Source organism: Vitis riparia, chromosome 2 (assembly GCF_004353265.1).
Source record: "Vitis riparia cultivar Riparia Gloire de Montpellier isolate 1030 chromosome 2, EGFV_Vit.rip_1.0, whole genome shotgun sequence".
Classification (NCBI taxonomy): Eukaryota; Viridiplantae; Streptophyta; class Magnoliopsida; order Vitales; family Vitaceae; genus Vitis; species Vitis riparia.
Genome location: NC_048432.1, coordinates 16,298,916 through 16,324,575, shown reverse-complemented (window position 1 = coordinate 16,324,575; position 25,660 = coordinate 16,298,916). Strand labels below are relative to the sequence as shown.

The 25,660-nt window shown below is 30.2% G+C and overlaps 1 protein-coding gene, 1 long non-coding RNA gene and 1 pseudogene across 4 annotated transcripts; 2 read left to right on the top strand and 1 right to left on the bottom strand.

Annotated features, from left to right (window-relative positions):
• LOC117905273 overlaps window positions 1-6,888 on the top strand; it is a 98,572-nt pseudogene extending 91,684 nt beyond the window's left edge.
• Window positions 6,889-7,139: 251 nt separating this feature from the next.
• Window positions 7,140-10,577, top strand: LOC117905314. Of its 3 annotated transcripts, none has more exons than XR_004649707.1 (3): window positions 7,140-7,695; window positions 7,806-8,175; window positions 10,525-10,577. It is a non-coding gene; the product is annotated as an uncharacterized LOC117905314 (long non-coding RNA). The 3 variants fall into 3 exon arrangements; XR_004649703.1 differs by lacking the exon at window positions 10,525-10,577 and adding an exon at window positions 8,270-8,547; XR_004649705.1 differs by lacking the exon at window positions 10,525-10,577 and adding an exon at window positions 8,491-8,517.
• A 7,084-nt stretch (window positions 10,578-17,661) lies between these two features.
• On the bottom strand, window positions 17,662-19,845 carry LOC117930734. The gene is made up of 7 exons (XM_034851405.1): window positions 19,690-19,845; window positions 19,513-19,605; window positions 18,889-19,107; window positions 18,544-18,693; window positions 18,339-18,395; window positions 18,120-18,254; window positions 17,662-18,033 (listed from the first exon to the last, which is right to left on the bottom strand). The coding sequence occupies exons 1-7, from the start codon at window positions 19,843-19,845 to the stop codon at window positions 17,662-17,664; spliced, it is 1,182 nt and encodes a 393-aa protein (XP_034707296.1).
• Window positions 19,846-25,660: the final 5,815 nt, after the last annotated feature.

The following is a 25,660-nucleotide window of genomic DNA, read 5'->3' as shown; positions in this document are numbered from 1 at the left end:
ATTGTTCCAGGACGAGGGCGTTATGGGATCTTCTCTTTGCCTTATTTGGGGTGTCTTGGGTTTTGCCTTTTTCAGTTAGAGAGACCCTTCTGAGTTGGAATGGTTTTTTCATGGGCAAAAATCATAAGAAGGTGTGGAGAGCTGCTCCTCTTCATATTTTTTGGACGATTTGGAAGGAGAGGAATCGATTGGCTTTCAAGGATGAATCGGTGACAATTCAGAGATTGAAACAATCTTTTATTCTTACTTTATGGGTTGAGGCTAAGTTGTTCATAGACGATTGCCCTCTAACTATAGCTAACTTTATTGATTGGTTGGGCTCTAAGTAGGCTTGTGGCAATAGGCTTTTTGTCTTTTGGCCTTTGATGGCGGGTGTATAGGTTTTGTATACTTAGAGTCGCTATTTTAGCGTCTCTCTCCCCCTTTTTTTAATGAAATTCATTTACTTATCAAAAAAAAAAAAAAATCTGCTATTTCTTGTGCATTATTCTTTATATATCTGACTTTTTTTTTCTTTTGCTTGGACTTTAGTGAAAGTGGGGAGATGTGTGCAATGAAGGAGGTTACATTATTTTCAGATGATGCGAAGTCAAAGGAAAGTGCACAGCAGCTGGGCCAAGTAAGTTTTCTCTAGTAGATATGCTGGAAACTTACTGGTTTTGAAGAAAAAAACTGGTTTTTTTTTTTTTTTTGCACCTTCTTGCACAGTTGAAGGAAAAATTATAAACTTATCAGTGCTATTTGGCAGGAAATTTCGCTCCTCAGTCGCTTAAGTCATCCAAATATAGTGCAATACTATGGATCTGAGACAGTAAGTCTTGTGTAATCTTTGTCTTTATTGCTGTTCATGCTCTTGCAAGTTTGATGTGATCCTATTCCATTGGTTAATCATTCTAAAGAATCTTCTCTCATGCTTATTTCGACCATCTGAAGCTTCTATGAAGTTGCAGTACACTGTCACTTTATACTTAAGCCAGTAGTCTGCAGTTAATGAAACATTTGATTGAATGTTGGATGCTTATACAAGGGCATTGTACCAAAAGTTGGCATCTGGTTATGTATTGTCCTTTGAAGTTTCATCTGCATTACATTATATTAGATCACTAGATGGCGATTGATTCTTCAGCTTATGTGAAATTTTCCTTGGCTATATTCCTTGAACAGGTGGATGACAAACTCTACATATATTTGGAATATGTATCTGGTGGTTCCATATATAAACTTCTTCAAGAGTATGGCCAGTTTGGTGAAATAGCTTTTCATAGTTATACTCAACAAATTCTGTCAGGGCTTGCATATTTGCATGCTAAAAACACTGTCCATAGGTAAGTCAGATCACCTTACATTGTTGGTTTGGTTATCCTAGGCTATCATTCATTACTCACCCCCAATGAATCTCATCTGTTTTAGTCATCTTAGAACATCTGTGCTAATTAGGTAAGTTTTGTATCCTGTTTAGGGACATCAAAGGAGCAAATATACTGGTGGATCCCAATGGCCATGTGAAATTGGCAGATTTTGGAATGGCAAAGCATGTAAGAGTATTCACATGCATTTTTTCTTAAATACTTTGAAACTATTAGAACGAAGAACCTGTGTATCTATTTGACACTTTAGATGTTAAACTTCAGCGGCAATAATGTCCTTTGTTAGTATTGTTGGTTCCAAACTAGGTGCTTACATCGACTTATTGCTTAATCAGTAAAAAAAGAATCCAATAACCACAGATGTTAGTACTTTGAGTTTAGCCTAGTGAAAGAGAAATGAAAAGAGGCTGGTTTGGAAGAGAATTGCCAAATCGGAAAATGTGATTGATAACCTGGTTTGAATTAAATCTAATTCTATTGTAAACATCAATAATGAGCTGTGTGTTCTTGACTAGCTTACTCAAATATTTTTGCAGATTACTGGACAATCTTGTCTGTTATCCTTCAAGGGGAGCCCTTACTGGATGGCACCTGAGGTCAGCCTGGTTTTCATTTTTGTACTGTTGGTCACTGCTCTTGACAATCCTTTCTAGTAACATATTTGATTGAATTTGTCATTCAGGTCATAAAGAACTCAAATGGCTGTAATCTTGCGGTCGATTTATGGAGTCTTGGGTGCACGGTTTTGGAGATGGCTACAACAAAACCACCTTGGAGCCAGTATGAAGGGGTAGACATTCAAAACTGTATTTTTTATTTTCCAAATATTGCACTTAATCAATGTCTCTTATTGTAACTATATTCATAACTCAGTGAGAGCATTGACATGCTAGACATACTGGAGTGCTTGACCCATTTTTTCTCTTACATTCTACCTTCTTCTCCAAAGGTTGCTGCTATGTTTAAGATTGGTAACAGTAAAGAACTTCCCACAATACCGGATCATCTCTCAGAGGAGGGCAAGGACTTTGTAAACCCATTGCATCGTCCCACAGCTGCTCGGCTATTGGAGCACCCTTTTGTTAGAAATGCTGTGCCTCTGGAAAGACCTAGTCTTAGTTCTGAGCCTGAACCACCACCTGCAGTTACAAATGCTGTCAGATCCATGGTATGGACATAACTACCAAGCATTCATGTTATTTTTTTTGTGTCTTTGCTGCTGCTGTTCTCGATATGTCTCTAAGTTGCATATCCTGACTGTTCTTGTTCATTTCAGTGATTAATTTTGTTGTCTTGTTAATCTGTACACACCACTCATATTTGATGTTTTTAGTTTTCAGGTCATGTCTGAATCCATTGACCACATGCTTCTACATTGTGTTACAGCTGGTTTCCTATAGCAGTTGGTTTTTTCCCTATTTAGTTCAACATTAGGTGATGCATTATTCAATTAGGCTGATGTTGCTAAACTAGAATGGGGCTCGAGTAGGAAAAAGGTGCTAGAAAGCTTGGTTAGCTGCCCCATTGTGTCTTTTCTGGCCAATTTGGTGTGAAAGAAATTGAAGGGCATTTGAAGATGTGGAATTCTTGGATCAATTGCTAAAAATCCTCTTTTTTGTTTTCCTTTTTGGATTATGATAGGCATCATATGGAAGGAAAGTCTCTGTCTTTGGTCGATTTTGTTGATTGGTTTGGAACTATGTAATTGTTGGGCAGGTGATATTTTCCTTTGTTTGCCCCCTTTCTTTGTCCTTTTTGCTTGATTCCCTTTGTATGCTCCTGGTGTGCTTTGGTGAGCTTAAGCCTTTTGCGTTTTGCACCACCCTTCTCTCTCTCTTATATATATATATATATATATATATGAATACACACACACATATATATTCTGATTGCATATCCAAAAAGAATGTCTGAATTTTTAGAACATGCTAATTGATGGGTTTTTTTTTTTTTTTTTAATTTTTAATTTTTCACATATGGATTGTTGTTATTGAGCCTTTATTGAAGACGAATACACTGACTTAAATGCTGGTGCAATTGTGCTGTGTATAATCTGTCTTGTGATGCACTTATGTAGAGTGTTAATAATTTGTCTTTGTTCTTATCATCTGTTTTGTTTAAGATTTGCCTTGTGCTAACCGCCTGTATTTGCTCTTGGATCTATTAGGGCATTGGACACACAAGAAATGTTTTAGAGTCCGAAGGAGTGGCTATCCATCAGTCTAGAGGTTCAAAAACTGGTTCAGGATCCAGGTCTTTCTCTCTCTCTCTCTCTCCTTCCCTTCCCCCTCCCCCCTCCCACAATACATGCTTGCATGAAAATTGAAGGTTGATTATGCATCATTGGTCACTAATATGCACTTATTTCTCTGGTTGATGTGTCCATGCATCTGACTGTCCTTGGGATATTCCTTAAGTTATGCATGTAGTTATTGTGAATTCATCTATTTTATTTGAAAATTTCTTTTAAGTTGATGGTCTATACCAACTGATTGCTTTTGGATGTGGTAGTAATGTCTCACTGAAAGTTGTTTTACATCAGTAGTTGTGTGAATGATGACTGACATTAAGGGTATATCAACTTTCCTCTGTGGCTATATGGTGTCACTGTTCTAATTGCCATTTATTAGAAGTATTTTTTTTAAATGTATTATTGTTAAGGATAGTGATATTCTCTACATTATATGTGCCCATGAGCCACATTGTGAGAACACTGGAAATTTATCAATACCTGTAGGTAGGACTTGCAGAAAGCTATTTGATGTTTCTTGTGATCTGGCCCAGTATGTCAATTCTCCACTGAATTGTCTTTTATTGGCATGTCTTGTTCTTCTTAGTGATACCCATACCCCAGAGGAACTTTTCAAGCCCTGTTTCTCCTATTGGGAGCCCTCTTTTGCATTCAAGATCACCACAACATATGAGTGGGAGGATGTCTCCCTCTCCCATATGAGTGGAATTTTCAAGATTCCAATTTTCAAATAATTTTTAAAATTCCAATTTTCAAATTTATTTTTTAAAACTCCAATTTCCAAGTAATTTTCAATACTCTAATTTTCGAATAATTTTTAAAACTTCAATTTTCAAATTTAATTTTCAAATTTTCAAATTTTCAAACTTATTTTTTTAAAACTCAAATTTCCAAGTAATTTTCAAAACTATAATTTTCGAATAATTTTCAAAACTCCAGTTTTCACATAGTTTTCAAAACTCCAGCTTATCAAATAATTTTAATTCTACTCCGATTTTCAAAATAATTTTCATGCCACTCCGGTTTTTCAAATAATTTTAAGTCCTCAACTTTCATCCTTCATTAGGATTTTAGGTCACCGAAAATCCCGATTTTAATAAGCTTGCTGTCATTCTCATTCTAGCATGCACTTGTACAAATTTTCTTTGATTTTCAAATAATTTTCTGTTTCTCTTGATTTTAAATAAGCATGAATATGATTTTCATAATTCCAAAATAATGGAATTTATGGGATTAATTCATGCAAAATGAATTGGGCTTTGGTGAGGCCCAACTAAGGGTCTCCAAAAAGCCCGCAGCCCTGCCTGAGCCCATTTCTGGATGGGCCGGGCCATGGGCCCCAAATTAGGCCCGACAGGCTGGCCCACCCATAGGCCCGCCAACTCACTTTTATTTTTTTTCAAAAATCATACAACATTTCTAATATATATATAACTAATGCAAAATAGTTACACAAAAAAGGGTCAGCTCAGTTGGTGGCTGGCTCCCTTGTGGTTCCATAAGGGAAGGGGTTTCCATAAGGGAAGGGGTTTGAATCCCCTTCCCTTCAAAACTGAAAATTATTTAAATTTTTAGCTCGGCCTGCCCAGCTTGAGGGCCCACGAGCTGGGCCACGGGCCTTAGATATACCAAGGCCTGGCCCGTTGACCGGTCAACGGGCTCAGTGGCCCGCCCCGGGCTGGGCCATGGGCCTTACTCCTCCGGGCGGCCCGGCCCGGCCCGTTGGAGACCCTTAGGCCTAACATCCATGATGTTTTTCTTTAAAAATGATTTGAGTGAAGTGCATAATTGCCTGCAATATGTTTTGTATTCTTTATTGTGTCTTAACCCAATTTCATGATAACGCACTATTACTTGCTATGTATTAAATCGCATGATATATATTCAAACAATGAACAAAATAATAATGAACTAGATAATCAAATAGGAAATATAGAACTCAACGGAGTTCAAATAAATTTATTTCCTATTTTTAGGTTTTCTAAGCATGAGATGTACTCAGAGTGTAGTATATGTTTTGATGCGTTTGCAGATGGGGATGAGATTATCATCCTCCTAGTCTGTAGGCACATTTATCGTAACCATTGTATCACTCCTTGGTTTACATCTCATTCTAACTGTCCACTTCGTCGTTATGACTATAGTGGTTATAGTTTAGATGATTAGATTTTATTGTACACAATTTGAATTTACATTGTTCCTACTTCCTTTGAATTATATGTAATAAATTTTTTATATTTGAATATTTTTCTTCAAGTTGGGAAGGAATGTTATGCTTAATTTATAAAATCTTTAACATATTTTATTGATATAAATAAACATCGGGACATGAGTATGGGAATGCATCGTGCAAAATGCGGGGTCCACAATATCCCAATTAGAATTTCATTACAATTTATCTAATTAAAATTTCATTAGAATTTCATGGAGAGCACAATGTCGTCAGATGAGGACTTTTTATTACCTTTTAGAGAGCACGTCCATTCATTTTTTGTGGGGATCTCCTATTAAGAGGAGGGAGAAGGGAGGGGAAGAAAAAGAAAAGAATTGGAGAAGGGAGGTGGTTGATCTTGGAAGCTAAGGGAAATGAGGGATTTGCTTGAAGCTAAGCACATATTGCTTGAGTGGAGATTACCCAAGTATGGTTACTATCTTCAATGTTTCCATTAAAACCTTGTTCTTCTTCTCTGTTTGTCTTCTCTTCACTACCCTTTGTTGTTGCACATGGGTAGGCTTGATATGTATATAAAAGTTGTTTCTGGTAATAGAGATTTTCATCACTGAATGAACCCATTTTAAAAGAAATTCTCTGTCGGATGAGGACTTTTTATTTCCTTTTAGAGAGCACGTCCATTCATTTTTTGTGGGGATCTCCTATTAGAGGAGGGAGAAGGGAGGGAAAGAAAAAGAAAAAGAATCGGAGAAGGGAGGTTGTTGATCTTGGAAGCTAAGGGAAATGAGGGATTTGTGCTTGAGTGGAGATTACCAAGGTATGGTTACTATGTCTTCAATGTTTCCATTAAAACCTTGTTCTTCTTTGTTTATCTTCTCTTCACTGCCCTTTGTTGCGCATGGGTAGGCTTGATATGTATATAAAAGTTGTTTCTGGTAATAGAGATTTTCATCACTGAATGAACCCATTTTAAAAGAAATTTTCTGTCGGATGAGAACTTTCTATTTCTTTTAGAGAGCACGTCCATTCATTTTTTGTGGGGATCTCCTATTAGAGGAGGGAGAAGGGAGGGGAAGAAAAAGAAAAGAATCGGAGAAGGGAGGTCGTTGATCTTGGAAGCTAAGGGAAATGAGGGATTTGCTTGAAGCTAAGCACATATTGCTTGAGTGGAGATTACCCAGGTATGGTTACTATGTCTTCAATGTTTCCATTAAAACCTTGTTCTTCTCTGTTTATCTTCTCTTCACTGCCCTTTGTTGCACATGCATTCATTTTTTGTGGGGATCTCCTATTAGAGGAGGGAGAAGGGAGGGAAAGAAAAAGAAAAGAATCGGAGAAGGGAGGTTGTTGTTCTTGGAAGCTAAGGGAAATGAGGGATTTGCTTGATGCTAAGCACATATTGCTTGAGTGGAGGTTACCCAGGCATGGTTACTATGTCTTCAATGTTTCCATTAAAACCTTGTTCTTCTCTGTTTATCTTCTCTTCACTGCCCTTTGTTGCGCATGCATTCATTTTTTGTGGGGATCTCCTATTAGAGGAGGGAGAAGGGAGGGGAAGAAAAAGAAAAGAATCGGAGAAGAGAGGTTGTTGATCTTGGAAGCTAAGGGAAATGAGGGATTTGCTTGATGCTAAGCACATATTGCTTGAGTGGAGATTACCCAGGTATGGTTACTATGTCTTCAATGTTTCCATTAAAACCTTGTTCTTCTCTGTTTATCTTCTCTTCACTGCCCTTTGTTGCGCATGCGTTCATTTTTTGTGGGGATCTCCTATTAGAGGAGGGAGAAGGGAGGGGAAGAAAAAGAAAAGAATCGGAGAAGAGAGGTTGTTGATCTTGGAAGCTAAGGGAAATGAGGGATTTGCTTGATGCTAAGCACATATTGCTTGAGTGGAGATTACCCAGGTATGGTTACTATGTCTTCAATGTTTCCATTAAAACCTTGTTCTTCTCTGTTTATCTTCTCTTCACTGCCCTTTGTTGCGCATGCAATTCATTTTTTGTGGGGATCTTAGAGGAGGGAGAAGGGAGGGGAAGAAAAAGAAAAGAATTGGAGAAGGGAGGTTGTTGATCTTGGAAGCTAAGGGAAATGAGGGATTTGCTTGATGCTAAACACATATTGCTTGAGTGCAGATTACCCAGGTATGGTTACTATGTCTTCAATGTTTCCATTAAAACCTTGTTCTTCTCTGTTTATCTTCTCTTCACTGTGCCCTTTGTTGCGCATGCCTTCATTTTTTGTGGGGATCTCCTATTAGAGGAGGGAGAAGGGAGGGGAAGAAAAAGAAAAGAATCGGAGAAGGGAGGTTGTTGATCTTGGAAGCTAAGGGAAATGAGGGATTTGCTTGATGCTAAGCACATATTGCTTGAGTGGAGATTACCCAGGTATGGTTACTATGTCTTCAATGTTTCCATTAAAACCTTGTTCTTCTCTGTTTATCTTCTCTTCACTGCCCTTTGTTGTGCATGGGTCGGCAAGCTCTGCAACTTATTGCTCCTATTCTTCTTCACTAGTGTCTCTCTTGTTGAGCCTCGGACTTTGCAGTTTTGTTTGGAGTCCTACTGGTGTTTAGTCGTTTTTGTTCATTATTTAGCATTCAGCTCTTGCTCGTGTATTTGAGCATAAGAATGTCTGTTTCTTGGGTATGTTGTAAACAGTGTTTGAAATATATTTTTCTCTGAAATTTCGGTTATCGGCAGGCTCCCGTCCACGGAAATTTTTGGTAATTTTTCGGAAATATCACCGATATTTTGGTACTTTTACCATTCGCGATATTTCTTACCAGTCCAGCCCACGCACAGGATACAAAATCTGTTCAAATTTTTTTTAAAGACAATAAATAAGATGCTATTTGGCAATCTGATCATGATTTGCGGACAAAGGCTGTTTTCTTCAGCCTAGCTCAAAAATCGTGGATTTAGGGTTAGTGAAATTTATATCCAGTGGCAAAGAGACCCCTACAACAGATCCAGAGATCCAGAAAACACGGGGAGCCAAAAAAAGCAATTTTTTTGGTGTTCCTTGGGGTTTTGCATGGGTTTTCTCGGAAATCAAATGGGGGATGGATTTTCTTGAGAATCAAACGAGGGTTGCAAAAAAAAAAAAAATGGTTAGATAAGTACCTACGAGGATTGAGAGTGGCAGAGGAAAATTGGGCCTTTCTAGGGTTCTCTCGTCTGGAGGGCAACTTCAGAAAAGGGCTTCTTGCCTCGAGTGAGAGAAGTGGGTGGCCAGTTTTAGATTTAGTAGAGATAAAAAAAGGGAAACAAATCATGAGAACAATTTTCCTCCATATAAATAATTATTAATTATTAATTATCCATCTTAATTTTTATTAAATCAAAACCGTGGCTTTGGTTCAATACCTGCTACCATCGGACTATGATATTATTTGATTATATATATTTAATTTAAATTTGTTAAGGTTCATCATTAAAAAAAATATGATTCTAATTATTTTATTTTAAATTATATTTAATTGATTAATAAAAATATAAAAATTGTAAATTTTTTAATAAGTCTTTTTTTATATTATTTATATGCTAATTAAATATACAAAATATAAATATTAAAAAAATCATATATATATATATATCATTATTTATTTCATAATATTAAATATATCATAATTTATCTCATTAATCCTATTCTAAAAATCATCAGAATGCATTCATGAATCACTTCATGAACTAAAATTGCTACTTGGGATTCTTTCATTTCATTCACCCCTTTCTCTACTTTATTCATTTCCTTAACCTTATGAGAAATGGGTATATATGGCTTTATTTGCAGTTCACTTTTACACTCCATATTAGTGCATGATTGATGGATTGCAAGCATCAAAGTATTGTGTTGTGGTTATCCTGCAATTAATCTCTTTCTTTTTATGGGTTCTGGGTGTTATTTGAAAATTTGAGATAGAGTACAGTGATGACATTAGAAAATAGAGGTCTATGGGAAATGAAACATATGAATTAATGATGTGGTGTAGTGTTTTGTATAATGATCTTATTCGGTTTATGACAATATTGAGTAATAGGAGCAATGAAAGAGGTTCGAGTTTAATTCTAAAAATATATAGTATTATATTAACAACTGTCGGGTAAATTTTATAATATCATTTCATTTTTTCTTCGTTATTTTTCATTCTTCTTGTGTGAAGAAATGGTTCTTCAATGATTTTTTTTTGTTGCTTTGTACACCATCCCATAACATAAACCAAAATTAGGTCTTTAAATTTTATATTTGAGCTCCTAAGAAGACAGCCCACCCCATTGAAGTGTAATCCATCCATTTTCTTCTAAATTCATAACTCACCTTTTGTTCTTTAACAGTTTCCAGTTCAAGGACTATGGTCTTAAAACATTGTTTTAAACATTTAAAACAACATGACTTTCATTTATCAATATAAAAATAATTATAAAAAAAATCAAAATTTATTTCTCCTATTATATATAACCTTTTCAATTCTATACAAAATTTATTACTATTTTATAATTTTAAAAATAAAAATCACAAATTATATCCAAGAAACACTTAATAATTATAAGTAATTAATCAAAATAATGTATACAAGTATAAGTTAAGTATAAGAAATTGATATTAATATGAATTTTTATAGGAAATTTTAATATTTTTATTCATCTGTTCACACAATTTATATTCTTTTTAAAACCTTTTTTTTCTTTTTAAAAATTAATATTGTTCTTATTATTGTTTTTTTTTTTTTACAGGCACATATGTTCATTCCTATTCCTATTTATTATTATTTTGAGCAATATGGGGACCGTACATGCCGCACGTCAGGCCCATTTTCACTGGCATGAGAAGGCGAACTCTATTTATATAGTATTAATAGTTGTAGCAATTAGTGTAGCATTACTTATATGTTATTTTATTTTAAGGCTATGTAAATCACATAATATAGATTCAGACAATGAACTAGATAATATAGAACTCACTGGAGTTCAAATAAATTCATTTCCTATTTCTAGGTTTTCTGAGCATGAGATGTACTCAGATTGTAGTATATGTTTAGATGCGTTTGCAGATGGGGATGAGATTATCATCCTCCCAGTCTGTAGACACATTTATCATACTCATTGTATCATTACTTGGTTTACATCTCATTCTCATCATTGTCCACTTTGTCGTCATGACTATAGTGGTTATAGTTTAGATGATTAGGTTTTATTGTACACAATTTGAATTATATGTAATTAATTTTTTATATTTGAATATTCTTCTTGGAATGAATGTTATGCTTAATTTATAAAATTTTTAACATATCTTATTGATATAAATAAACATCGGGACAGAGTATTATAATATTATTTTTTCTTAAATTAAATTATATTATACTTAACTTATTAAATTATATAAATAAATATTATTTTTTTTTAAAAATGTTTATAAACTTGAAAAAATTAAAACGCTTAAAATAAATTTTGAATTTTATTTATTCTAGTATTAAAAAAAATAAAATCTATTATCATTTTTTTTTAATTTGAGTTTTTAAAAAATAAATTTATTACCGATTCTTTTTTAGTATGCTAATTTTTTTTAAATGAATAATTTTATTTCATTTAATTTTTAAATTAATTTTAATAGATAAACTTTTAAATTGATTTTTATATGATTCTTTAATTTAAAAAAAAAAAGAAATATAGAAAAATAAATTAATTTCTTACTTTAAAATTAATATTAAAAGAAATATTTTTAATTATTAATTATTTTTAAAAATAATTATTATTTGTATACTAATATTGCTTATTTATTAATTACAAATAAAATAGAAATAATTTTATTTGAAAAAAAATTTGAGATGAGTTCTTCTATGCGCATAAAATAAATAAACTCTTTGCTTTTTCTTTTTTTTGTATTTGTAATATTCATCTAACAAATAATACAATACACTTAAAATTAGTAATGGTTAATCATTTTTTAAAATTAGACTAATTAATCATTTTTATTAAGAAAAAAATCAAGTAAAATAAAATTTTAAAATTTAAATTATTTCATAATTTTTATATTTTTAAATTGAAATTTTCTATTTTTTATTAACAAAAAAATTTAAGAGGAATGAAAATTTCCAATTTTTATATGGGTTTCAAAATTTTGCTAGGTCTGTGGGGACCAGGAAGCTAACCATGCTTTTTATCATTTTAAGTGTACATATTTTATAGGAAAAATGAGATTTGATTCACTGATATGAAAATATATGGAAAAAAAGAACCCCAAAAACTTTAAATTGGTATTATATTTTATTTAAAAACAATTTGAAATACATACACTTTTTAATGAGTTATCCAATTATTTCAAACAATGTCATTTTAATTGTCATGTCATTTAAATCAATTGACAACTAGACTCCTCCATATAAATGTTTTCCTTCCTTTTACATATTTTATTATTTGATATTTTTTTTCTCTAGAAACAAACACCTCGTAGGATTCTTATTTTAATTTTTTAAAAGTTTATGAAATATTGTGCAAAAAAATCCTATTTAAATAAGATAACTATTTTTTATTTCTTAAAATTTTCAGAGGAAAAATTGTCAAACAAATCCTATTTAATCATAATTCCCAATTCAAAAAGTAATAAGGTTGTTTATTAAATAATAAATAATAAATTTAGTAATATATAATTATTTTAATTATGATTAATTTATTTAATATAAAATAATCGTTTATTTATTTATTTTTATACTATATATCAAAGTACAACCATATTGTAAAACATTTTCTATTTGAAAAACTCTTACAACAAATTTTATTTGCTATTGTATTAAATAATTATAATATTATATAATAAATACAAATTTATTATTGGTTTATTTATTATCGAAAATATGAATTTATTTTTAACTTATTAATACTAGAATATTTTTTTTTCAAATTCTTACTTTATAGTGCTTCTAGAGAGCAAAATTCCTAAATAATAAAATAAAATAACAACAATAATAATAATAATAAAATATCTGAAAGAAATGAAACATCCACATGGAAAAGTCTAATTGTTAATTGATTTGAATTACATGATAAATTGTGGACCCTATATTTTACTCCATGCGTTTCCACTTATAGCGCAACTAGCTTTTTATTTATTGAAAAATATGATTCGCCACTATAAAACCAAGTTTGGGTCCAGAGGTCAAATTACTTATTGAGAAGGTATGTTAAAAGACTGTAACACTCCTCTAAGTCCCTAAAAACAGGTCTCTACTAAATAAGGGTACAAGTGTGACAATTAATAAGGAAATCAATGGATACCAAAGAATAATCATATACTGGAAGTCAATCTTGCATGGAGAATAACTAACAAAGTGGGATTGAGAGCGTACCTTAATAACAAATAATATGCCATCATGAAAACAAGTTTAGTTCAAATACAAAATAACTACATGCATGTCACAGAACAGGGGCAAAAATCAAGCAATGTTTATTAAACATAACAATTAATAAATATAAAAGAAAACTCATATGTGGGACCCCCACCAAAGCCCAATTGATTTTTGTATGAATTAATTCCATAATTTCCATTATTGTGGAATTATAAAAATTCATTTATGTTTATTAAAAATTGAGAAAAATGAGAAATTATCTTAAAATCAAAGAAAATTTGTAAAAATGCTTATTTGAAAGGAAAAGTGGCAAGTTTATTAAAAACATGATTTTTTGTGACCCTAAACCCTAAGGAAAGAACAAGAAAAGAAACAACTTAAAATTATTTGAAAACCGAAGTGGAATTTAAAATTATTGGAAAAATGGAGTTTTGAAAATTAAAATTTGAAAATTGGAGTTTTGAAAATTATTTGAAAATTGAGGTTTTGAAAATTGGAGTTTTAAAAATTAAATTTTGACAATTGGAATTTTGAAAATTATTTGAAAATTAAAGTTTTGAAAATTAAATTTGAAAATTGGAGTTTTGAAGATTAAATTTGAAAATTGAAGTTTTGAAATTTATTTGAAAATTGAAGTTTTGAAAATTAAATTTGAAAATTGGAGTTTTGAAAATTAAATTTGAAAATTGGAGTTTTGAAATTTTGAGTTTTGAAAATTAAATTTTGACAATTGGAATTTTGAAAATTATTTGAAAATTGAAGTTTTGAAATTTATTTGAAAATTGAAGTTTTGAAAATTAAATTTGAAAATTGGAGTTTTGAAAATTAAATTTGAAAATTGGAGTTTTGAAATTTTGAGTTTTGAAAATTAAATTTTGACAATTGGAATTTTGAAAATTATTTGAAAATTAAAGTTTTGAAAATTAAATTTGAAAATTGGAGTTTTGAAGATTAAATTTGGAAAAAACTAAAGTTTTGAAAATTATTTGGAAATTGGAGTTTTGAAAATTGGAGTTTTGAAAATTAAATTTGAAAATTGGAGTTTTGAAAATTATTTGAAATTTTGAGTTTTGAAAATTGGAGTTTTGAAGATTAAATTTGGAAAAAACTAAAGTTTTGAAAATTATTTGGAAATTGGAGTTTTGAAAATTAAATTTGAAAATGGGAGTTTCGAAAATTATTTGAAATTGAAGTTTTGAAAATTGGAATTTCGAAAATTATTTGAAAATTGAAGTTTCGAAAATTATTTGAAATTTAAAGTTTTAAAAATTAAATTTAAAAATTGGAGTTTAGAAAATTAAATTTTGATATCAAAAGGTGAAGAATCAAGAGGATGACAAACACGTGTACTTTAGGGCGGTACACTGGAGGGTCATGCATGAGTGGGGCATTGATGGAGAGGTAGGTGATGTGCATTACTATGCCAATTACCCATTATGTCTTCTTCAATTGACAACCACACAGAACAGAGTTTGATTGGTTGAGTGGAAATTTGATCCCGCTAAACTCCATAGTTGCCTTGGAAATCTCACCTAGTTTTCTTTTCTCGACTGCTTCTCGGCACTGGTATTCTTATCAATAAATTCACTGAGAGAGGATGTCTTTTGCTCGGATCCATTAATTCTAGCATGATATTTGCATATGTTACAAAGATTTCAGCACATTTGGATGCATGTTTTTCCATCCGTGTGCAAATTCAGGAGGTGGTTCCCAATGAGTTGTGCCAGCTTGCTGCCAATCAATGCTCTTTGTGGAATTTGATTGGAAGATGAGCTGGTGTCGAACTTCCTGAACATCCTTCAGACCTCCAACTGAGAGTGCATATCAACTCCACTGTTGCAAAGCAATGACTTCAATTTTGAGTACCCACATAACTGCCTACAACACAAATGAATTCTAGATGATAGTGTATGTGTAACAACAGCTAAGCATTTCTTGTAATGCTTAGGAGTCAAAACCATTGCAGGACCATCAATACACTCCGTACTAATCACTTGAACATGGGACGTGATGACCACTTCTCTTGGCTGTGGATCTAGCCTTGGAATTACACACATGACTTCCTACTTGTGATGAAACCAACGAACCTTTACCTTTTTGTGTCCATTCCTATCTTCGTACAAGTCTTCCAAGATAGAAAATAATATTAATTTTTATATTAAAAAATTGAGGATTGTATGATTAATAACCGGAAAGATTGTATTTTTGAATTCAAATACACGATGAGCATAAAAAAATGAATGATGATACATGTATAAATATTTTTTATTTTAAAATATTAATAATTTTATTTATATATTTTATATAGTTATTATACAAAAGATATGAAAATTAAAATTTATTTATTTACAATAATTTAATTCAATTTAATTTATAATATATGTTTATATAATTGTATATAAAATAGGAAAAAGTGAGATTTGATTCATTAATATGAAAATATTTAGAAAAAAGAATCTCAAATATTTTAAATTAGTATTATCTTTATTTATTTAAAAATAATTTGAAATCCACACATTTTTAATGAGTTATCCAATTATTTACAAAAATGTCCATTTGTAGACCCTCTTTTAAGGGACATTTGTTTTTTTAAAGTACTTTTATTGATTGCATTTTATGGGATTTTTGTCACCATTTTCTTGCCACTCGGGAAGCTTGGTTTTTTTGGGTAGGTTAATGACACCATCTCTATAGAGGAGTGGGGGACGATCTCAGTGAGAGCGAGAGGGCCGCATGGGACGCATGGTCAAAGACGCTGCTACCTCGGCATGGTGGTGGTTAGAATGGAGATGTCTCTAAACGAAGAGCAGTAGAGCTGGTGAAGGCTTGGACGGGAAGAAAAACGGAGTGAGTACTGACTGAGGGAAGGGGAGAGGAAGAAGTTGCATCTCATATGCTAAAATGTAGCTAATCCCGGAAAATCAGACCACCTCTTCAAGGAAAAGCAAGTGAATTGACATCCAGTAGAAATCAGCGGTTTCAATTCATTGCAATCGTCCATACCAATAACAGTCACCTAAGCCCCGGGCCCCACCTCTAGATGGCTTGCGTGGCCACCTTGCAACAATTGGAGTCACTGTGCACACCTCATCCGGAGCTGGCAAAGTGATGTAGCTCTCTTGCTAATTTGTACTAGAAGAAGCTTTGGCATCAGCTCACCCTTAAGCCCGAGGGGTTCATCACCTTGGGAGTTTTTCTGTTTCTGGGCATGATACGGAGAAAGAAGCTGCATTGGACCCACTTCTCAGCCACGTTGCTGGTTCCACGTATCCACCACCATACTGCCCATGTGCATGTGGCCCGGGCATGCATAGCCACCCAAAACTTTCCATCAAAATCTCATCCGTCAACCCATATCCCCAACCTTCATACTCATTACCTTCAGTTCCTTTCCTTCCACCTTCCACATGCATGAATTCCTAAATCCATCCCAAAGGAGACCCACTTATCGAATTCCAGTCCGAACCCATCCTCAACAGTCGTCTTCTTGAAGAAACAATGAACATTTCCTCTGCCCCCTCACAAGATGTTAAACAAGATCACCTGCAATTGATTTCTCTTGTGCGAATTTTAATTTGGTTGAGAGTCTCCAGTTTCCTTGCTGGGAAAATCAATATTAAGCATTTTGGATATCCGGGCGTGAAGATACAGTTCATCCCATCTTAATCCACCTTTCAACAGACATTTCTCTCAATATGAGAACAAGTAATTTGTCCGGAGCAGGGCAGCCGTGTGGCTCATTATTATTTGAAGAATACCTTGGGGATTTCAGTTCTTGCAGTTGTAGGAACTGAGAGGAATATAAGGTATATGTTCTATGTTGATTCAGATGAATTTTTGCATGCCTATGAGGGTGACACATTGGTCAATGTGTGCACCAAATGGCGAGCCAGGAGAGGTTGCAGACTGGCTCATTATTATTTGAAGAATACCTTGGGGATTTCAGTTCTTGCAGTTGTAGGAACTGAGAGGAATATAAGGTATATGTTCTATGTTGATTCAGATGAATTTTTGCATGCCTATGAGGGTGACACATTGGTCAATGTGTGCACCAAATGGCGAGCCAGGAGAGGTTGCAGACTGGCTCATATTAGTGATCTCTCGTCCACTAGATATTACAAATTCAAAGACAAACATTTCAAAACAAGCTTTTGGATCTCTTGAATTCTCAGTGGCTGGCTCCAGTGCTCGTCGGACCCTTCTTCCAGATCAGATGATCCATGTTCCAAGGAAGTTGAAAGCTCAAAATTTAGAGATTGTGTGGTCAGATGATGTGTGGATTTGTACCAAACAGCTCCAACACTACCCGACCTTTTGACGGGACGAAATTACCATTTCTGTACATTCATTTGTATTCATTATGAAAAGCTTTCTGTAATCTATTACATAATATAAAATAATTTTGAAAGAATCAATAATGTACATAATTATGGAATCAAGATATCAGCCCAAGAAGGATTATAGGAGCATAGATTTATTCATAAAATGAGTAGAGAAGGTACATTTGATCCAGAAAGTAGACTAAATATCAATTTCCAATTGCACCAGAAACACCCCCATAAAGGATCAGATAACCAGGGTCACCTCCAACATCTCCTTTATTGGCTATATCGAAATTAAAATTATCAGCAAACTGCTCTAGGTCCCTAGGAGGTTTTATAATCGTATTATTTACTACAATATTGGCTTGTGCGCAAAATGCATCATAATTGGTGTCCAACTTTATCCGATGACCGGAACCCATTCCTGGACTAGGGACATTCGGTGGGCTGAATACCTCTCCTCCCCATTCTGCTCCCGTAGCCGTGCTTCCTAAATTGGTGAATATTTGACTTGGCCACCACCCTACCACGGTACGATTGTCATCGTAATAAAGATACCAGCTCAGATTAATCGTGTCCTACATTAATGAGGAAAATAGAGGTGATGAACTTAATTTTATCGCTAATTCCAACAAGTAAAAGAGAAGAAAAATGTCGTGCATACCTGGTAAATTGATAAGGTTATGTAATATGGTAGTTCACCGTATGTTGAAACTGGTTCGATAACCAAGTCCACAGGTATATCTGCTGAAGCTTGTATAAATCCACATGGTGTGTTGAAACAATGTGCTTGACCAGCCTGTTCATGGTGGAACAAACAATGTCAACATGTATTCTTCCAAAGGTTTAATTGTAATCGTTTAAATTAAATTAAACTTATTACATTGGTATAAATATACATTCTGGTTCTATTATCACCACCATATAAACCCGGATTCACCTGAAACACAAAATGAACAAATAAATGAGAACACATTTCCTAACTGAACCGAAGATCTTAAGGATATATATACCAGAGCAATGAGGTGTGAATGTGTGAACTAAAAACATTAAGTTTTCTTCACAAGCAAAATCTTTTGTCCACTCACCGTCCACCCAGCTTCTAAGCTTTCAGCACCATTTTTAATCTTTACTCGACCTGAGGTGTATTGAGGAGCTTGAACCGGAAGATTCCATACGCTAAGCATCGCTCCAACTCCATCATAATCGATATCTGCGATAGTTTGAGCCACAGCAAACTGTGCAATACAAAGTAAATGTCAATTCAATTGTTTTTCTTCTTCTCTTTTTTTCGTACTTCCATCAATCCTAAGATTTTCGACATAAGTCAACCTTTCTCACAAACAAAAAAAATAATTGTAATTTAAAAAAAAAAAATTGCAAATACACTAAACATTAATCAATTATGTTGTTATAACGAAATTATAACTTACATGTTTACCAGGTTGATCGTCAGTAAGAGGATTAATTTTCGAAGCATGCATTTCTGAATACAATTTGGCTCTAATGAGATCATCTTTAGTAGTTCTCCTTATGGGAACTGTTCCCATCGGACATCCTCCACCCTCCAACCCCATTTTCACGGGTTTATAATCAGGTTTTGGCACCTCTTTCTCTGGGCTCACTCTTCTAGGAGGTGATGCTGGCCTCATCTGCATCAAAATTATCTCAATAACATTTTATTTATGATTTATAATTAAAAAAATTTGGATCATAAAGGAATTCCTTTTGCATTTTTTTTCCTTTTACACCTATGTTTTTCCTTTTTTTTTTCCTACTATATTAAACTCAAAAGTTTTAAACATACTACATTAAAATGTAGCTCTTAGGATAAATTAATCTGATGAGGGTCAATATCCCAATAATAAATATAGTTTCCTTAAGCATATTTTTCTTCTAATTTTGCAAAATGGGTGTTGTATTTACTTGCCTAATTTCTATAATTATTTCTCAACATGTTAATAATATATGATATAGGAAAAAAAAATGAAAATAATTTTCACTAATGGACACACAAATTGATGTATTTATAATAGAAATCAAATTTTAAAACATACCTGGGGATGAAAATTATGATTCTTCAACAAAGGATGATCAAATGCAGGTTGCTTGTAGAAGTCCACACAATCATATATATCTCCATATTTTGTCTGCATGTAATAATATAATTTTGTGAAATTATTTTCTTATTTTATTCAATATTTAGTAATATTTAATTGTAACTTTATTTTTACCTTAATAGTCTTCACTGCTGGCTTATTCAAGCGCTTAAGTTCTTTCTCTATTTCCAAATCTTCTTTTTTCGATAATTTCATATATCCTTCAACCCCATTGTAATACAGAAAGATATAACAAACCAACAAACAAGGTAGAACAACCTTCAAACCCATGGATTTGACCTGTAGCAAAAAAAAAGTAGATTTGGAATGCATGAGAAAAAAAAATTATGTTTGAAACAATGACCTATTAAACCAATGAAAGAGGACTACTACACCTCCCAAAATCACTCCCAAATGAAAATCGATATTATTTAAATGATTTTTAATAATATCTACAAATTTAATAATATCTTGATTTAAGGAATAATATTGTCCCATGGCGGAATGACTTGAAGGTGAATCAAAAGATTTGGTATTATTCATTCTCATGAATTTGGTATGTAATATAATTTGGTAAATAAAATTAAGAATTTGATTTTGTTTTTATATTTCCATGAAATGATATAAATCCTCATGTACGTAAAATAATTAAACAAAATGTAGACAAATTGTATTGAACAAAGTAAACAAATATGATAGTCTAAAATTTGATGCTAGAAGATGTGTTACTTACACAATTAATGTGTGAAAAAAATTATGAAAAAAAAACTTAAAAATTGTTAATATTTTTATTTATATTTAAATATTAACTCCTTATTTATAAAAATATTTATAAATTTTTTTACAAAATTAGATACTTCTCTCATATATGTTCAATTTTTAAATTTGAAGTTATCTTTTTTAAAAATTGAATTTATTTTTTCTAGACTATCCTTTAAAAGGATGAGTTGACTATTTATATTTTATGAAATCGAACTTCAAACTTAATTTTTGTATCGAAAAGATAAATGCAGTTTATACTCAACAACTTTTTACCTTACAAAAAAGCACGAGTAAGATCATGTTTGTCAAAAAAAAAAAACAAAAAAAAAAAAGACAATCAAGAGAGAGCACAAAGGAATTCAAGTAATAGATTAAGAAAAAGATTCTTACTTTGTTCAAAAGTCTTCAATACGAAGAAACCACTAAAATTTGTAAGATATTCACCATAAAGCTTGCATATTTATGGTTGAAAAACTTCTCAATTATTATAAAAAAATATCTTATATATGGATATAGAATTTTATTAAAAAAAGAAAGAATTTGTTATGTTATATATATATAATTATAAACCTAGATTTTCAACTTTTCTAATTAAGAATATAATGATATATATGAAAATTAATTATGCACATAATATTTATTGTTTATTATGGTTGAAAGCTTGCATATTTATGGTTGAAAAACTTCTCAATTATTATAAAAAATATCTTATATATGGATATAGAATTTTATTAAAAAAAGAAAGAATTTTTTATGTTATATATATGGTTATAAACCTAGATTTTCAACTTTTCTAATTAAGAATATAATGATATATATGAAAATTAATTATGCACATAATCTTTATCGTTTATTATGGTTGAAATTCTCATACATGCTCATAAAATTTTGGGACAATTATGTTTTGAACCTAGTTGGCCTCAAAAATTAAGCTTGGTCCATATAAGTTCACTATTTAAGCCAAAGATCTAGAAGAAGTGTGAAAATTGAGAAGAGGATATGAATTTTTTATCTTTCCAAAAATGACCTTTATTGACTATGAAAAAAGAGAGTAGAATAATTTAAATTTTATTCTTTTTGCAAACCTCAATAAAATTTAGTGATTTGAAAAAAAATACACCATTTTTCCAAAAAAATAAAAATAAATTATTATTATTTAAAAATCAAACATCTTGGAAAATATATATATTTAAAATTATGTATATAAAAAATAACTAAAAATATGTCAAATTTATTTTTTTAAATGATATATTTTTATAATATATATATAGGTTTTTTTTAAAAAATAGTTTTCTAAAAATAATAAATTTTCAGAATAATTATTAAAAAAAATTAAGATAAAAAATTTTCTCAAACATTATGGTAGAAAATAGTTTTGAATGGTATATTGGTCTTTTCATATTTTTATAGACCAAATCTTAATTTTTGGACCCAATTGGTCCAAAAGACAATTGTCCCTCAAATTTTTTGAAGGAATGTGATTTTCAATGATTACATATTTGTACGTGATTTATTTCTATACCACTTATAGATGTTTGTGGATTTTTTTTCCAATCTTAAATTCCCAAATTATTATTATTATTTAGAAAAAATAATTTCTTACTAAATCATAATACTATTCTACATTTTATCCTTTTATTTATTTATTTTTTTTAAATCCAAAGTATAACTTAATTTCATTAAATATCAAGTGATTTGTGGGATTTGTTTTTATCGGTGTTTGAATGCTATCGGTGATTAGAGGTATTTTTTTTTATTAATGTATTATTGTTGTTATGTTATATAATCTTTTTTGTCTTTAAAAAAAATCATTTCTTTTTATTTTATTTTATATAATTAAGATAAATATATTTGGAAACTAATAATTAAAAAAATAGTAATTTAATATTTTTTTTAAAAAAATACTATATATGATTAAGATAGATATTTGAAAATAATAATAATAAAATAATATCTTTTGTATATGGCAAAAAAACTAAAAAGATTATAAAAAAAAGTTTATAATGAATATTATGCCATAATTAGGAAATTGATAATTAGATGGTAATTAGGATTTTTAATTATGTTAGGTTGCTATGTGTATTAAATTGTTGAAATTTATTCATTAATTTTGATATTTTTAATATGGGAAATTAGGAAATCAAATCCTAACTTGTATATTTCAATAGTATGATCGATTCTAATCAATATTTAGATGAGTATAAATTATGTAATTATGTTTAGAAGCTTTAATAGGAGAAATTTTATTTCGATGAATTCATTCTGGTTTTATTGTATTGTAAGGGTTTGTACTTCAAAGAAATGCATTAAATTTATTTCTAATTCGAATTTTATGTTATTATTCTTTTGCTTTTTGAATGAAAATTTTCCCTTTTTTATTGTAGAGAAAATATATTCCATAAGCATACTTTTTAGTTTCGCTTCCACAAAAATGGGAATAGTTTGCCAAAGAGATATTTTAGTGTTTTTTTTTTTGATAATGGGTTGATTATCAATGATTGGATCTTACATTATTTATGGGCCTATCTTTCTCTAAGAAAAAATAAAATAATTCTTGGCCTACCTCTATAAATCCATGATTAGTATAGTTACCACTTATTCATACCTAATATAAGTATTAATATAGTCCTCTGTCTTTTTAGATCTACCATTAATACTTACCATCTCTTCAAACCCACCTTTAGTACCCTCATCCCATATGTCGACCCCTTTTCACTACACTTTGATGCGTCCTTAGTTACACCATTAAGAATTAAGTTTGTGACATCAATATTACTCTTAGTACAAATATCTAAATCATCTGGTCCACTACCACCAAAGTTATCTATATTTGTTCAAATATGGATTGTCACATCTACTCAATCAGATTTACCCCAAAATATCACGTCGACCTAGATTTACTTCAGGCTCCATCATAGATGGATGTTCATCACATGTCACTTGTAAATTTGGTAATTATTACAATTAGAGAGGTGCAATCAAAGAGAGAGAATAGTAATTAGACATAGGTTTTTTCCCTATGAAGGCATTTGATATTAGTTTTTGTGATTTTGATGAAGCTAGTAAAAATTACATTTTATAAAAGATTTTTTATATGGTTTTACTTTCTACCTTAAATGCAAAAGATCTAAAAAAAAGAAACAATTATTTTAACAATAAATAAATATTCTAAAAATATTATTAAATTTTTAAAAAATAAAAATAAGAATAATAAATCCGTCAAACAATTATTTCCAAATTTAAAGTTCGTGTGTACAATGTACATAATTGATTTGTTTGTCATTTCTCTTGAATATCTCTTACATATAATTTCTTTTATACTCCGGCTCGAGAAAGTATGCATATATTTTAGAAAGGAAATTGAATTCGGCCCCACATATTTGTCAATTGATTTGTAAAATTGTTGGGGGCAAAAAACAAAGGGGCATGAGTGAAAACATAATGTCTCTTGCTAATAAAATCTCTCTCCCTAAAGCTATAACAGGAAATTGAATCAAATGTAATTAATTTAAAAACCACATTAATAATAATATAATAATTTTAAAGGATTTTTATTTGACATCCTCAAAATCGAAAAAAAGAGAGATAATAATGAAACATGTAAAAGTGTGATGTTGATAAATAAAATAGTAATTTATTTTTATTGAAGTAATACCAAATCTTTAAATTTAAATATTTTTATAATAAGCTTTAATTTTACGTAAATAAAAGTATTAATTACTAAATAATCAATTTTAATATATGGTATTTACATACTTATTTTATAATTTTAAATTTTAATGATATTATTTGTACATAATTATTTTAAAAATAATATATCAATAAATTAATGTCATGCCACCTTTGGATTTTTTTTTTTTTTAAAATATATATGCTAGCTATACATCCTCTCAAGAATTTTTTTTTTTAATTTCATTTTTTTCACTCTTTTATTTTTTCATATTTATTGATTTTAATTATTTATGGATACTTTAAATACAAAACAATAATAATATAATTAATAAGAAAAATTAATGTAAAAATAAATATATAATGAACAAATTTAAATGTTTAGAAGATTTTATATATTCATGCTAAATAAAATAAATCTTATCATATAAAAATAAAAATATCATTATCATATTATTTTATTATTTATATTTTTAAAATTTTTAAATTTTCATTCAAAATCAATGATCATGGTTAATTTGATTGTAGTTCTAACTTTTTGTTTGATTAAAATGTTTAATTTTTATTTATATAAAATAAAATTTTCATTGTGGTTCTAAGCTTTTCCTTGGTTAAAATTTTTGAATTTTTTATATAAAATAAAAATAAAAAATAATTTTTTATAAAAAAATATATTTAATATTTTATACTATTTTTCTCTTAATTTTATTAGAATTAAAAATTTTGCCTATTAATGTTACGCACATTTCAAATGAACCAATAAAAAATAGTACACCTTCGAGTGAATACTCTTTCATCAATGATACTTTTTTTATGGAGTGATATCCACTTTTCTAAAAGTTGTGTAGTTAGTACACAAAACCTTTCAAGCATTTCATGTGACTTCACTATTGCATAAGACATGTAACAACGATAATTATAGTTTGAAATATCACTAACACGGATATATCGATATTTATGGATATATCGAAAATATCGAAGAAATATCAATGAAAAAAAATTATTCAAAATTCAAGAAAATATTTGGAAAAACTCCATTAAATGATAAAATAAGTAAAAATACATTTATTAAAGTTATTTTGTTAGTATAATTCACATAAGTATGGTTAAAGAGAAAAATATCAGTAAACAAAGATATATCGGTCTTAATATATAATTTATTATTATTTTTATTAAATTAATTCTAATTTATAAAATATTAGAACTTCATTATTTTGTTATATTTTAGTATTTTTTGAACAAAATTATATTTTTAATATTTTAAAATAAAAATATTCAAAATTAGAAGGATAAATGTAAAAAATTTAAAAGTGAAGTGATAGTAATTTTTTAAAATAAGATTAATGAGATAAATGATGATATATTTAATATTAAAACTATGATTTATTTAATTTAAATACATTCAATAATGTAAAATAAATAATGATGCATATGATTTTTTAATATTTTTATTTTTATATTTAATTATCATATAAATGATATAAAAAAGACTCGTTAAGAAAATCATAGTGTTGGTTTTTATGCTTTTATTAATCAATTAAATAAAATATAAAATAAAATAATTAGAATTAATTTATTTTTTTATTTTTTAATAATAAAATTTAACATATTTATTGTGAATTTTTACTTACAAAAGTGAATTTGGTTTATTAGTAGCCACGATTCAACCCAAGCC

What these genes read in the sequence shown, in the direction of transcription:
- LOC117930734 (XM_034851405.1), bottom strand. Translation starts at nt 19,845, where the DNA reads ATGGGTTTGAAGGTTGTTCTACCTTGTTTGTTGGTTTGTTATATCTTT. An exon ending in CAGCAGTGAAGACTATTAAG is followed by an intron (nt 19,606 to 19,689) that starts GTAAAAATAAAG and finishes TATTACATGCAG; the next exon opens with ACAAAATATGGAGATATATA. An exon ending in GAATGTATATTTATACCAAT is followed by an intron (nt 18,255 to 18,338) that starts GTAATAAGTTTA and finishes CACCATGAACAG; the next exon opens with GCTGGTCAAGCACATTGTTT.